Here is a 13496-nt window from a genome sequence, read left to right as displayed (position 1 = left end):
ACCCGTTTACCGGGTTCAACCTCGAGGCAAACAATAAAGTCTGGTATCCAAACCATTTGAGGGATTTGACTCTCCTTTTCCCCATACTAATTATAAGATCAAGTATCAGGAATTATTAGATAGGTCTGGCCGCGGTAAAACAATATATGTACCCTGTTTCGTCGTGTCTTAGCCTTCGTAAAATATCCATGGCTTGGCAAACATTTGTTAATATATTCCCTCGCCCTAGGCTTCTATGGAAGAGACATAACGTTGAGGAAGTTTCTTAGTTGCCAAAAATTATTGCAATTTTTTGTAATGAAGTTACTTTTTGTCCATTTAAAAGGAAGAAAATTTCGATTCCATTTAATTTAAAAAGAGAATTGAAAGTAAATTTTATGATAAAAAATTAGGATAGGTAGAACCAAAATTGGTTCAATTTAACAAAAGCGAGACAGTAAAACTTTTATGTTTTGTGACGACTGGATCATGACTCACATTTAGACTAAAAACCCGCTCCGTTCCATTAGAGCTCTGCAATACTTTAGTAAATATAAGTACACTTTATTTGCATTTATTTAGAAATAAAAGTGATTAGATTACCTAAAAAAAACCACGTTTGAAAACACTGCCAAAAGGACGTTTGCGAAGAAGACCGCTGACAAGACGCCTCAGCCATCGTGAATTTGTAACGTCCTGTCTTTTTGAAAAGTTCCAATTTCTTTTTATCATTGTAATTCAAGCATATTATACACTCGCATCAACACTTCAGATAATGGTGATTGATGAAGACTGCATCACTCAAACGATTGCTCAAGATAAGATTCTGTACACAGCCAAAACATGAGCCCTGCAATTTGAAAGGTTTTTTTGCGGCAGTAAATTTTAATTTTTTCATTTTCCAACGGTATATATATTTAATTAATAACCGAACTGATTTTTTATGCTATGAAGCATCTTTTTCCTCAAAATCAAGAGCTCAATATATCGGTTTGAATTAATTTGCAGCATGAGATGGCACGCATAATTTTGTGGCGCCAGCCCAGATGATAAAATTGTGGAATGATATGCAACCGGCACTAAAGGAGAGTTCGGCGGTACAGTTTTCCGTTCACTGTCAGGTGTCATGACACTTAATTTGATAAAAAACTTGTTTCTAAGGTTTTCCAGGATTTTGCAAAATCTTTAAAAGAGTAAAATAAAAAGCAGTCTGATTCGCACTGTATATAAATTTATCATTTTTTTTATTGTTAACATCATATCGCACTCACACTCTCTACAAATTCAGCATATTAATTTCCGTCTCAACAGTAAAATTTCGTAAATATTTTCTTCCCTATTTCATCTCATCATTTTTAGCACACGCAGCGTTTTAGCAGCATTAAAATAAACGGTGGAATCTTTCGGTGATTGCGCTCCACCTCTCTTTCCTCTTTCCTTCAGAGAAAGAGTCAAAATACGTGATGACAAGCTTCAAACAGGCACCCTTTGGTTTTCCTTCTTTCGCTTTGGACAGATTCCAATGAATTGTACAATTACATGTGAATAAAATCGCTCTGATATTAATTATTAATTTATTACACACACAGTTTTCCCGACACTTTTGAGCAGTTAGTGATTTGTTTTGTAATTTATCGCAAAGAAATGCTCACCTTTAAAGGGATTGTGCGCACCAGCGTTAGTTTAACAATTAAAAACAAGATATATCTAAAATCAACAGCATTAATTAATTCTTTCGGCTTGGCCGAACTATCAACAACGAATATTAATGTATAGAAATCTGTGAATGACTAATAGATACTCAGGTAGTTTTGGTGTTTTACGAAAATATCAACAACCTACAAGAGCTTAAACAGGAAAAAATATTTAAACATACGCGAGCGCAAGTCTTGTTAAAAGCAGGTGGAAAGCTCTCTAATATATTAGTTTCCTTACGCACTACCACATTTATGAAATAATTACTGCCGACGCGAGTTTGTTCGTTAAAAGCCTAGTTTTGACACTCACTCCGTATTTTTAGACAATTCTTTGGCAATGACGCGACTACAAGTGAGAAGTAGTGTGTATAAATGGCGTTTCTTCTTTCATAATTTGACCGTTTTGCGTGATATGATCGCGGTTGTATCCAAAAATAGATGGCACCACTGTCACAATTCATTTTCTAGAATATCATCAAATTAAAAAAAAAATCTGTAAAAATGTATAATATGACACAATTGAAAAAAGAGCTGATTAAAGGAAAAGAAGGCGTGTCTAGATCCAGAACAAATAAATTGACCGTTTTGTTGGTTAAGATGTTCCAGATCATAATCAGACGTGGTTTTTTTTTAATGTTTTTTCAAGAAAATCAATGCAAATAGCATGGAACACTTCAAAAATCCTGACAAGGTGGCACTACCTTTCATTTGCAGGTTTTTTTAATTTCACTTGTGATTTTACCAGGGTTTAGGTTTAGGACAATAGACAAAAATATGCTTTTCAACAGTTTTTGAAACAATTTCAAATGGGACTTCTAATTTTCTCTAATAAATAAATATTATCCGTTTCATCATTGTTATTTTATTAAGTTGGCATTAGGAGAGGGGAGAGCAAGCAACTGTTGATCCAAAAATTTAATTTAGTCTATCAACCAGGTGATAGTTTTCTTTCCTTCGGGGATTTCTCGTAATGAGAGTTCAGCAAAAAGCGATCTATTTCCCTAATTGTAAGCGGAGGATTGCGGACGTTCTGATTGGCCGGCGGCGGTACACGTTATTGCTTGGCCAATAAGAACGTCTGCGGTCCTCCGCCGCGTGAAATAGATCGCTTTTAGAATTTGCATAGCTCGCAGGCCACCAACAACTAGCAATTTCGTTAAGGATCAATTTGTTCACTTTCAAAGAGCAAATCATTGATTTAAAGCAATTATTACAGTTTTCATTTTTGTTAACTGTAATTACATGTTTTATATTGCTACTTCTGGATCAGATAACCTGGACGAAAATATGTTTAGTATCTTTTGTAAATTTATATGTCCAATTTTCGTTAAGAAAATTAAAACAAAATAGGTATCCATTGCTCACTTTTTTCCAGATAAAAATTGGCAGTGGAAAACCAAATAAGGAACGAGTCTGTAGTTTTTCATATTTGTCAGAAATAATAGTTAAAAAGCAACATTATTATTCAATCACTAGATTTTTAGTACAATTAACGTGAAAACTCAAGTAATACTTCCAAAAAAATAAAACTCGTGCCTAAGAGTACGATTTAAACCCAAAAACTACGCGTAAAATGGCTCAAAATTTGCTAAAGGATGGTGTCGCCATCCGTCGGTGGCTGCTCAAAAATACATTTCACGCAAAAACCTATATCTTTAAATAAGTAACACGTATAACCTTTTTTGAACTAGGAATTTTAAAAGCAGTGGTGCCTTCCATCGTTTTATGGCTTTGGAAACCGACGAGTCACGCAAGAGTCGAGTTCAACAGAAAGTTTGATTGATTCTAATTCAGATTGTTAAAAGTTTGATTGTCGACGAAAACACAGCAAGCACGAGATATATTCGGTTACGCACACGAAAAGCGATGGCGCACACGCACACTGTCTCGACCCACCACAGCGCAACGGTAAAATCGTCTCTCTAAAAATGCGAATAAGGCAGTTGCAAGCGCAGCAAGTAAATCGATCTCTCGCGTATCGCATGAAAATTTAATTTCGGCGCGTGACACACAATAAGCAAACGATTGTGCGTCGAAATCATCGATTTGAACTCTCTTATTGCATCAAGAAGGGTGAAATAACACGGTAAAAAGAAAAAAAAAACACTTTTCCACGCGATTTTGGTCCCCGAGCGATTATTATCAAAGCACGATTACTCCCGTTTTCTCGAATATAGCAACAGCAAAAATTGATTTTCGTGTTCACGTCACTCTGCATTCGACAAATCAAGAAATTTTCAGCAGGACGGAGTGACACGTGCTGTTTTGACTCACTCACTCTCTCTCTCTCTCTCTCTCTCTCTCTCTCTCTCTCTCTTTCTCTAAGCTCGGCTCGTTTGAAATGTGATGACGTGATCGATATATTTATTTTTTCGGGTCTCGGTGCCGCTCCTATCCTATTTATTAAAAGCGTCCGTTTCCTCGGTCTTTCCTGCAGGAAACCCCCTCGCGCAAATGCATCAAAAAGTTTGTTAAAAAGAAAATCAGGAACTGAAAAGTGGAAAATTCGAGTTTAAAGATTAAAAATTATCCATAAAGAGTTTGTCCAGGCCGGATTATTGCGTCACTGATGGGGCAGAATAGCAGTATAGAAAGCTCCAGAAAATATAGTTTTGAGCGTTTAGGTTAGGTTTTAAAGCGTTCATTTCTATTCGGCGAATTTTTGTCTTAAATTTTCACACCAGTTCATTTTTTCAATTTCTAGCGTTATTTTACCTTTTAAGATTTTTTGCTTTCAAAATATAATTATCATCTTGAATCTGAACAGTTTAGATAAACACATAGACTAAAAACGATTTTAACAACATTGAAAAGGCAATTTAAACACTTCAAGATTAGGGATGTGCAGCGCAAAAATAAATTTTAATTTCTTTCCTGCAACCTTTTTTGCCAAAATTCATGTATCGTTTATTTTGACTAGGCAGATCATGATTTTATTTTTAATATTCCCAAAAATAGCACCTTATCATTTCAAATACAAATCCAATTTCCTTAGTTATATTTTCAAATTAAAAAGCAAAATATTGCAACCTTAATGGTTATTTTAAGACTGCTCTTCCATTTAACCATTTTAAAACAATTCTAGCGCACTATAATTTAATATTTTAGTATCTTAACATGTGGTGTTTTTGTAAATTGAAAAACTGAAACAAAAAATTGCCCAAAAACGGAATTCATCGTATTTATGTTGGAAAATTATAAGCGTAAAAGGATGTGCAGTGGAAACCAAGTATTAGTTTTTTTCTGGGAGCATGTCAGATTTCTTAAAAAATATATATGTGTTTCCAGAAAATAGCACGAACACATTCTTTTTAAAACCAGTCCAGTTAACCTATTTTTTGCGTTTAATACTGTAAAAACTTAATTATTGATGCTGTGATGCATATTTTAATACTGCTTTATACTTTGATTTTTTTTTAATTTTGAAATCAAATACATTTTTTTTGGAAATTTTTCTCGTTTAAGAAATTGTTTTAACAATTATATCTTAAACTGATAGTTATTAATTTTTTGGCATTTTTGAAAGGAACAAGCAGGAATTTATATGATTTGCTTGTTTTTTTTTCGGAATTGGTTGTGTAACAATTACCTTATTTTACTTCACAACCCATTGCAATTTAAAAATTTCTAGATCTTTACTCTTTTAGACGCCATCATTTCAAAAATGCAAAATCCACGCAATCTTATAGGCGTGCAAAAATTATATAAAATCAGGGCTGAAAAGAGTCTCATTTTAAATTATTACTTATTTCTTGCAGGAGTTACTTGCGATATATATTTTTAGTGAGGCCCATGGCCGCGAAATTGAGCTATGGGTGGACAAAAAATTTAATTACAGCTCTATAGAAAGCTGGAGAAATTATTTTGTCTTAAACTGGATTGCTTAGATTTTTGCTGGAAAAATGGAATATGTTATGTTTTGCATTTCTTGAGCCCCACCTGGTAAAAAGCCAGGCTATTAGGAATTGCATCCCTGTCCCTGTTTAAAATAACCAGTTTTCTAGTCTTGGAAATAATAGAAAATTAAAAAAAAAATAAATACAAAAATTAAAACGCACCAAAAATCGACATATTTTGCACATCCCTACTATCGTATTATTTCGTCAAATAATTTTCCTATCTTGATCTTAATATGCAAAAACATAACCAAAAAATAGATGTTTATGAAATTGAAGAAAATTGGCAAAAAAATTATTTTCATCAGTCAGTTATTATTTCAATCAAATCAAAATCAGCGAACTGGTATCTAATTTCCTTCAAATCACATTTCAGGCACCAAGAAGTCCACCAGCAACAAAGGTAACTTTTAAATCCGACCAAGACAAACCTCACACTAGTTTCCTCGAAACTTAAAAAGAATCGCCAGTAGCAGTTGCGAAAAAATACAACCTGTTGCAGAAAAAGGCGTTATCACGTCGTCCGCTTGGCAGACGCACGAAGAAAAATAGGAACAAAAGGCAGGCTGGCAGAATTGTCGAGGGGTTCGTTCCGTTGCTGAAAAGTGGCGAAAAAGGCACAAAAGATGCGGCTTGCCGGCGGTTGGAGGGTGAACGGCCGCTGGGGGGCGGGCAGGGGAAGCGAAGCAGGGTTTAGGAGCGTTTCTGCGCCCACTTGAGGTCATCGGCGCGCGGCCTGCAGCCCGTGCAGTACTGGATGACGCCTTCGAGGCCTGGCCAGAAGTGCAGCTTCTCCAGCGGCCAGTTGAGCCAGCCGGTCGTGATGCAGAAGTAGGTCTCGTGCGGCGCCACGTGGTGGATGCGGTGGTGCCGCCGCGGCAGGATCACGTGGTGCTCCTGCAGCCACACCACCCACCCCGGCAGACCGAAGTACGTGTGCGACCACTTGTGGATCTGAAAATCAAAATGCATATAAAGTCTTTTTCCCTAGAGTCGCGTGGATTAGCGGACTGACGCGCATTCGCCCTGCGCAGAAACACGTTCCTATATTTTGCCATGCTATATGAGTTTTTGTTAGCGGCTCTGAGTCAAAATTACTGGAGCCATTTGCGTCTCAAATGGTGTCAAACGAAAGCGCACGAGTTGATCTACAACAGAAGTCGGAACCAGGACCGTGGGAAGTAAAACAAACGAGAAATTCGCGTTCGAAAAATGCCCCTTTTGTCTGGGAAGAAAGCTACAGCCGGAGCAGGCGACAGTAGAGACATCTTCCAATACTCAGCATGAACAGTGAAGCACACGCAGTTCGTGCAGTCCCGTGACACGTGACCCATTCTCATTGGCAAAAAAGTGCACATTTTATTGTTTCTCCCTTCCATTTCTTTCAAACAGTACATCACGCAGTAAAGCGCGTGCCTGTTCTTGGCCAATGAGATGGTTGAGTTGAGTCACGTGACTGCTCAAACTGCGTGAGCTTCAGTGATCTCGCTAGATGACCCTACTGTCGCCTGCTCCAGCTGCAGCTTTTTTCCCACACAAAACATGCAATATTTGAACGCAAATTTCTCGGTTGTTTTATTTTCCACGGCCATGGTTTTGACTTGTATCATAGATCACCTCGTCCGCTTTCGTTTGACACCAATTGAGACGCGGATGATTTCATTAATTTTAACAGAGCCGTAAACAAAAACTTGGCAATATATAGGGACGTGGATCTGCATCTGCGCAGAGCGATTGCGCGTTGGTCCGCAAATCCGCGCGACTCTGAATATAAGGATAAGGAGCCTAGATAAAATGCGTGGAGGCAAGGTCAACATACCTGGTTAGTCATGGCGACGAATATGGCGAGCAGAAAGAGATAGCAGCTCCACCAGAAGCTCTTCTGCACCTCAGCCTCAGAGCTGGAGACAAAATGCCACACCATGTAGCCGAGGAAGGGGATGGTCAGCATGAAGTTGTCGCCGTTTGTCTCGATAAAGTCGTGTCGCGTGATCGACGTTGGGTCAATGTGGTGCTCTCGGAACGGCCGAATGAAATTCTGGGAAAATTTTAAAAAATTTGAGTTTAAATTTTTATTAAATGCATAATATGGCTAATCATCTTACTGCCCTGACATGTAATGGAATGCTATTTTGGAAATGCTTAGCCGAAGTGAGATTTTAATGCAATTAACTTGAAGACAGTTCATTAAAAAACAAATTAATTCAGAAAAAAATAGAAACATTATTTATCATTTGATTAATAAAATGTAAATTCACCTTGCCGAGGATGGGCAGCTCAACGGAGCCCCAGGTGTCAGCAGCCCAGTGGACGACGCCGGAAGCGAAGTCGGCGGTGAAGATGCCGCACATGGCTGCCACCACGATGGTGCTCAGCTTCTCCAGCTGCAGGTGCATCAGCAGAAAGAAAAAATTGACGGCCATCAGCATGATGCAGATGCCCACGCAGATGCACTCTTGCGTACGCTTCCCTGAATAAAACAAAAATAAACAGCTTGGTGAAACATCTGTGTCAAATTTAATAAAGTTAACAGCAGAGCGGTAAATTTTTAAATTATTTTTCGCTGTAAATTTATATTAATTGTGAATACGAGGAAATCAACACTGGACGAATTTAAAAATTAAAATTATGAATAGAGGTCGAGTCACTTCAATTTAATTCATTTTCACCGAAAATCAGCTTGTCCTCATTTACAATAATTTGAAAGTGAAGGGGAATTCTGGTTGATGCCGGTAAATTTGTATTCTAACAATTTTTCGCGGAAAGAATTATATAAATGTACATTTTTCCCATGTCAAATATCTGATATATCTGATAGTCTGATGGCATAAAATTCCTCTTCCTTGTTGGCTTTTTTGACATTTTTTTCCTTCCAGCGACCAATAGGATACCAACAAAGATTATTTTTCGCCATAGGAGGCTTCAAGAAAAATCGACGTGCGGCTTTTATGCTCAAATTAAAACAAAAATTTATTAACAAAAATCCTGATGCTGTCAGGATATTTGAAAGGTTGCGTTCTCGTTAAAAGAGGTTTTACAACATTTCTGTATTCTGTAACAATAACGCGATACATTTTACGCATTTTACTGTGAAGCTGAAACCTAACGGAATGAAAGATTAAAGGAGGAAGTATTTAAAGCAATTAAGGAGGATGTAGTTTCAATTTAGTAATCATATGGAGGAAATCTTGTGTGAACCATAATTGAAATCGTCGGAAACTAATTTAAGCTCCCTAAACGGAAAAAATATTTGGCTTATGTGTGAGGATTTTTAATTTGGAAATTTTAGAAGGAATTTTCAGCTTAGAAATATTTTGATCTATTTTTAAATTTTTAGGGCATTTTTTCTATTTATAAAAAGTCGGTTTACTTTCGAAAATAATTATTCATCATTATTTTGATTTAATTTATTTAACCAAACAAGGTTCAAGAAATTCAAGAAAATTATTATCAGTTCAAGAAGGCCAAATTGTGTTTGCACGAAATAAAACCCATTTAAAACAAAATCAACTATATAATTTTCAGATAAAATTGTGCTTTCAGGTAGTGAAATACGATCAAATCAAGTCCAGCGTTGCGTTACTCGAGAAGAATGTGTAGTAGATTTTGGTATTAAATCCTCATCTTAGTTTAAAAATATGCGAAAGAAATATGTTAAGACATTTTGATAACCCAATAAAACTTTTTTAATATTTAAAAAATAATAATACATAAGGTTTTTAATCTTTTCCAATAAAAAAATTGTAAGAACGAATCTGGGACAAAAATTTGAACCCATATTTTCAATAATTTTGGGTTCACTCTGATTTGTTTTGACAGCTCTATCTCAGTTGGCGCGGGAAGCTGTCAAAATTGAGCGATAAGCGGCGGCAAAGTTTATCTAATCCTCGCCACTTTTCACGGTTAAGAAATCTTTCCTTCACACATACCACAAATTTCAAAAGAGGAAAAAAGGAGAAAGGAGTAAATAATGAATCACATAGCTGAAGAGGCCATTTAAAAATTTACAACTTGGCGCTGTAAATATTTGCTACAACCACATACAAAAGGGTTGCGAACCGGCTGTCCACTGGCGTAAATGTTTAACTGTGGGAAGATCGATTGCGACACCGAGTGCGGGGCCGAAAGAAAAACAAGCCAACAATAATTCTCGGCACATTTACAAGGGCGTGTTAGAAAAAATACTCGCTCGTGTTAGTCGTGTGGTTGCACATTATTTTATTTTGTTTTTCTGCACCTGCAGTGGCCTACGTGACGAGGCAGGCGTAAAAATGAGCCCAAGCAGAAATTGACCCTCGGCGCGATAATTGCTTTCCCGAAACTGCGGCCCAGAGATAATAATTGGGCTGCAAGGTCAGACGCGGGCATCAAAAGATAATAATTGTTTTCATCGCCGGCGCGACGAACAGACTACAAAAAATGGATTAGATGACGAAAAGAAAAAAACAATTAACCACACACGCGTTTAACGTCACTGAAATTTCAGTTTTGCGATTTTTTAATCTGATTTGGACGCTTCCTGTTTGAAATTAGTCATTGATTTGAAAGAAAACTCCACCTTTTCTTCGTTTGTCGCATTACACAAGTCGTTATGTAAGCGAAGTGGAGCACAGGGTGCGTGTTACGTATTTATAAGTAGGCACAAATTACGGCGGCTTTGTGTAACACCACACACAGGGGTGGCTTAGCCTTAAAATTCTCGCATGCGACGCGTGCCGACGATCAGGCACCCCCAGCGAATGAGCAATAATAACAGAAAGCAAAAATTACAGTAGGCGGCCACTTGCAAAAAAATTAAAACGACCGGTAAAAACAAAAATAAAATAAATTTTCCTCGACAGAATCAAAATTCTCAATCTGCATTTTATCACCTGTGCTGTAGAGGTTGGCCAGCTCCTGGGCGCCCTTGTGTCTGGGTCCCCATCGGGGCTTGGAGGCGGCGGGGTCGTCGGCCGGGGGCGTCTCGAGGGCCGAGTTCTCGTTCGGGTCGTCCTCGAGCATCGAGTTCTCGAGGATCTGGCGCTCGGTCCTGACCGGCGCCAGGAACGCCATCCTCAGGGCCGGTGTGAACGGAAGGGTGCGCTCGTCTCACAGCCGCTCCCACCTTCGGCTGCTGCTGCTCAGGCACCAGGCAGGCAGCGGGCACCAGGCACGCAGGCACACAGGCGCAGGGTCGGCGGTGGGCGAGGCTCGAACGGGGGCGTGGCACCCGAATCGCCCGAATCGATGCGCCCGCTCGGCAGGGAGGGCGCCGGGGCGACGCGGGAATGAGAAATTCTCTTACCGGTACACCGGAGACAATTGAATACCGGTACATTAGTTTTTGATTTTACATTGATTTATGGGCGCAATGAGGATTTATTAGCGCGAGAAGATTCGAAATATCAGATTTAAAATCAGAGAAAACTCATGAAGAGGTGTTTCTAGAGTTTCAAACCCGCTTTTAAGGAAAATTCTTCAGAAGAACTGAACGGTTATTTCATTTAAATCCACCTTTGACGTAAAAAACCGGTAAAATGTTCTTATCGTTAGCGAACAAACGCTCTGCTTGATGGCCCGTCAGGCCGTCACCCGCTATTCGCTAATTGCGCTAATTGTTGCGTGCCATTGTGGCCGAATTATCAGTGCACGCTCGTGCTGAGTGTTCCGTGCTATCTGCTGGAAGCCATCAACAACCTGCCTTGCCTGCGGGTGATTCAATAAAACGAACAGAGCCCCTCTTGTTAAATCACACTGCTAAATTATGCATACTTGAATTATTCGTCACTGAACTTGAATTGGTTTAACCCAGTTTTTTCGAGGTTTTTTGCTCTTGAGGCTTAACTGTTAAGATAAAATCCATGAAAACAAGCAGAACACTAACCTAAACAGTTAAGTGTTTTGCTTTTTTTATAAATAAAATATCATTTGAAAGAAATGTATTATCTACATACTCCCAATATATCTCATAATATTCGTGCTTGTTTGGTAATCCAACCAGGCTCAATGACGATTTGAAGCTCAGAAAAAATTATTTTTTTAACTGCAGCGTTGAAAAAAAATAAATTAAAACATCGTTAAATTTAGATTCCAAACTCCTTTTATTCGTTTCACCTTCACATAGACATTTTCATCTATATTTGAGCCATCATTTTTCGTTTTCAAACATTACAAATCGATAATATTTTTGTATATCTCGTGTTATAATTTTATTAATTTTTTTTCACTCAACTACACATTTGTGGCGGCTGACAGGGGGAGGGCCGCGGGACCGGGGGTTGCGGGGATGGCATATCAGTCGGCCGCTGCGCCGGAGCGGCCGAACCTCATGTGCCCGTAGTCGTCGAAGCCGCCGGCCGCCTGCTGCGTGCGTTTGCCGAAGCGCATGTGACCATAGTCGTCAAACTCGCGCTTCTCCTGCTCGTCCACCAACGCGTCCAGCTGGTCCAGCAGCATCCAACCCTCCACTGGACGCTGCTTCTCATTGTCAGACAAAATAAGTGAAAATTAAGTGATTTTAAAGATGCGTAAAATATAAATAAATTCAATTTTTTATTAATAAAATAATTAAAAACCCAGGACATTTTTAAATATGTGTAGAAGTTAATTTTTTATTTTAATCAGAATTGATTTTTCTCGAACAGCTTGAACGGTAAAAAATGTGCTATTTAAAAAATTGTAATTTCAATTTTTCATGCATGAAACGTCAAAAGAAGAGAAACGGTTAATTTTTAGGAAAAACAGTTTTTTTTAAATTATCAGCAACAGGTTTTAGTTATTTCTGATTTTAAAAACCAAAGCTATATAAAAATGATAACGTTGAGTAAAAAATGACTATCTTACTTAAAAATGAATTAAAAAGGAGATGAAATTATCATTTTTAGAAATTTTTGGCTGTGATTATATTTATCAACTAAAAATAAATTTGGAAAGGGTTATTTAAATATACTTTCTTTCAGCTGTTAGGCTCTTTCCAAGTAAGCCAAATTTTACTATGTTGATTTTTAATCATATTTTGGTTGAAAAACAGAGTAGATGAAATAATTTACCCTTCTCGGAATTCTAGCTCCTATGAGGATTTCCCCTGGACCGGAAGAAGATTGCGAATTTTGTCTGGCCAGTCTGGTAAGCCGTGGGACGCTGTCGACGGCCGCCTTGGCCGCCACGGGAGTTGCCTTTGCACCGGCGCCCCTCTGCAGGGCGAGCAAAACCACGGCGCACAGCAACGCGAGCCACAAAACGCAGCTTCGCATTTTCCAAAATCTGCCTGCTTTTCATTATAAAATAAAATGAGACATTTCATAACAGTTAAAGTAAAAAAGTTGCTAAGTCCTTTATAAACTTACAGAGAACTGCCGAAGATGTGACGGTCTCAGACTGCAGCAGGTGGTTTGATCGGGGGTGGCAGGGTGTGCGGCCCATTTATACCCTCCAGCCAAGCGGGCACGACGTCACTGCTGAAAGGCAAACGCGGAATGTTCCCTCGGGATTCCGAAAATTAAAATTCTCCCTTTGTAGGGCGAGTGCCAAGATGAAAATTTATCACAAAGTAATTGGCTTATATCGGCGATGTGAATATTTAATGCGTGCGGGAGGAAAATTATTTTTCATCTCGTCTCGCGTTGGATTTGCCATTGCTCGTCAGTCGACACCTACGCCTCTGCTTTCCCAGAATTACTGTCGGCGTGTGATTAAATTGAATTTCTTCAAATTTCAATTCATGCAGAGTACATCTCAGCGTAAATGCTGTTACATTTTTGTCAGTTATTGAATTAAAAATATCAAATATGTTTCAATATATTTTATAATAAATGATTAAGACTCCATAAAAACTGCACTTCTTAAGATTCACGATTTTGTTTTAAATCACATTAACAAATATTTTCTGGCGTAAATTTCATTGAGTTAGCCTGACCTCACTCTAATATTGTCCTCCGACCCTTGA

General features: G+C 38.3%; 2 protein-coding genes across 3 annotated transcripts; both read right to left on the bottom strand.

Annotated features, from left to right (window-relative positions):
* Positions 1-1193: 1193 nt before the first annotated feature.
* Kua (Plasmanylethanolamine desaturase Kua) lies at positions 1194-10735 on the bottom strand. Its single transcript, XM_065493265.1, has 4 exons — positions 10444-10735; positions 7831-8042; positions 7392-7610; positions 1194-6526 (listed from the first exon to the last, which is right to left on the bottom strand). The coding sequence occupies exons 1-4, from the start codon at positions 10622-10624 to the stop codon at positions 6266-6268; spliced, it is 873 nt and encodes a 290-aa protein (XP_065349337.1). The 5' UTR covers positions 10625-10735; the 3' UTR covers positions 1194-6265.
* Positions 10736-11639: 904 nt separating this feature from the next.
* Dsk (Drosulfakinin) lies at positions 11640-13197 on the bottom strand. 2 transcript variants are annotated; one of them, XM_065496662.1, is made up of 3 exons: positions 12898-13197; positions 12601-12821; positions 11640-12028 (listed from the first exon to the last, which is right to left on the bottom strand). In XM_065496662.1, exons 1-3 carry the CDS (start codon positions 12971-12973, stop codon positions 11846-11848), a joined length of 480 nt encoding a protein of 159 aa, XP_065352734.1. In that variant the 5' UTR covers positions 12974-13197; the 3' UTR covers positions 11640-11845. The 2 variants fall into 2 exon arrangements, with proteins under 2 accessions (XP_065352734.1, XP_065352735.1); XM_065496663.1 differs by having other exon boundaries at positions 12601-12818.
* Between the last annotated feature and the right edge of the window lie 299 nt (positions 13198-13496).

The sequence above is a fragment of the Cloeon dipterum genome, chromosome 1, assembly GCF_949628265.1.
Source record: "Cloeon dipterum chromosome 1, ieCloDipt1.1, whole genome shotgun sequence".
Lineage (NCBI taxonomy): Eukaryota > Metazoa > Arthropoda > Insecta > Ephemeroptera > Baetidae > Cloeon > Cloeon dipterum.
Note: the sequence above shows the minus strand (reverse complement) of the source record. Positions and strands in the feature narration are given on the sequence as shown.

Excerpts from the sequence above, each read along its gene's own strand:
- Kua (XM_065493265.1), bottom strand. The coding sequence starts at position 10,624 with ATGGCGTTCCTGGCGCCGGTCAGGACCGAGCGCCAGATCCTCGAGAAC. Across the intron at positions 8,043-10,443 it reads GGCCAACCTCTACAGCACAG|GGAAGCGTACGCAAGAGTGC; the intron begins GTGATAAAATGC and ends TGTTTTATTCAG. Across the intron at positions 6,527-7,391 it reads TCGTCGCCATGACTAACCAG|ATCCACAAGTGGTCGCACAC; the intron begins GTATGTTGACCT and ends TTTGATTTTCAG.
- Dsk (XM_065496662.1), bottom strand. The coding sequence starts at position 12,973 with ATGGGCCGCACACCCTGCCACCCCCGATCAAACCACCTGCTGCAGTCT. Across the intron at positions 12,822-12,897 it reads CACATCTTCGGCAGTTCTCT|CAGGCAGATTTTGGAAAATG; the intron begins GTAAGTTTATAA and ends TATAATGAAAAG. Across the intron at positions 12,029-12,600 it reads GAGCTAGAATTCCGAGAAGG|CAGCGTCCAGTGGAGGGTTG; the intron begins GTAAATTATTTC and ends GACAATGAGAAG.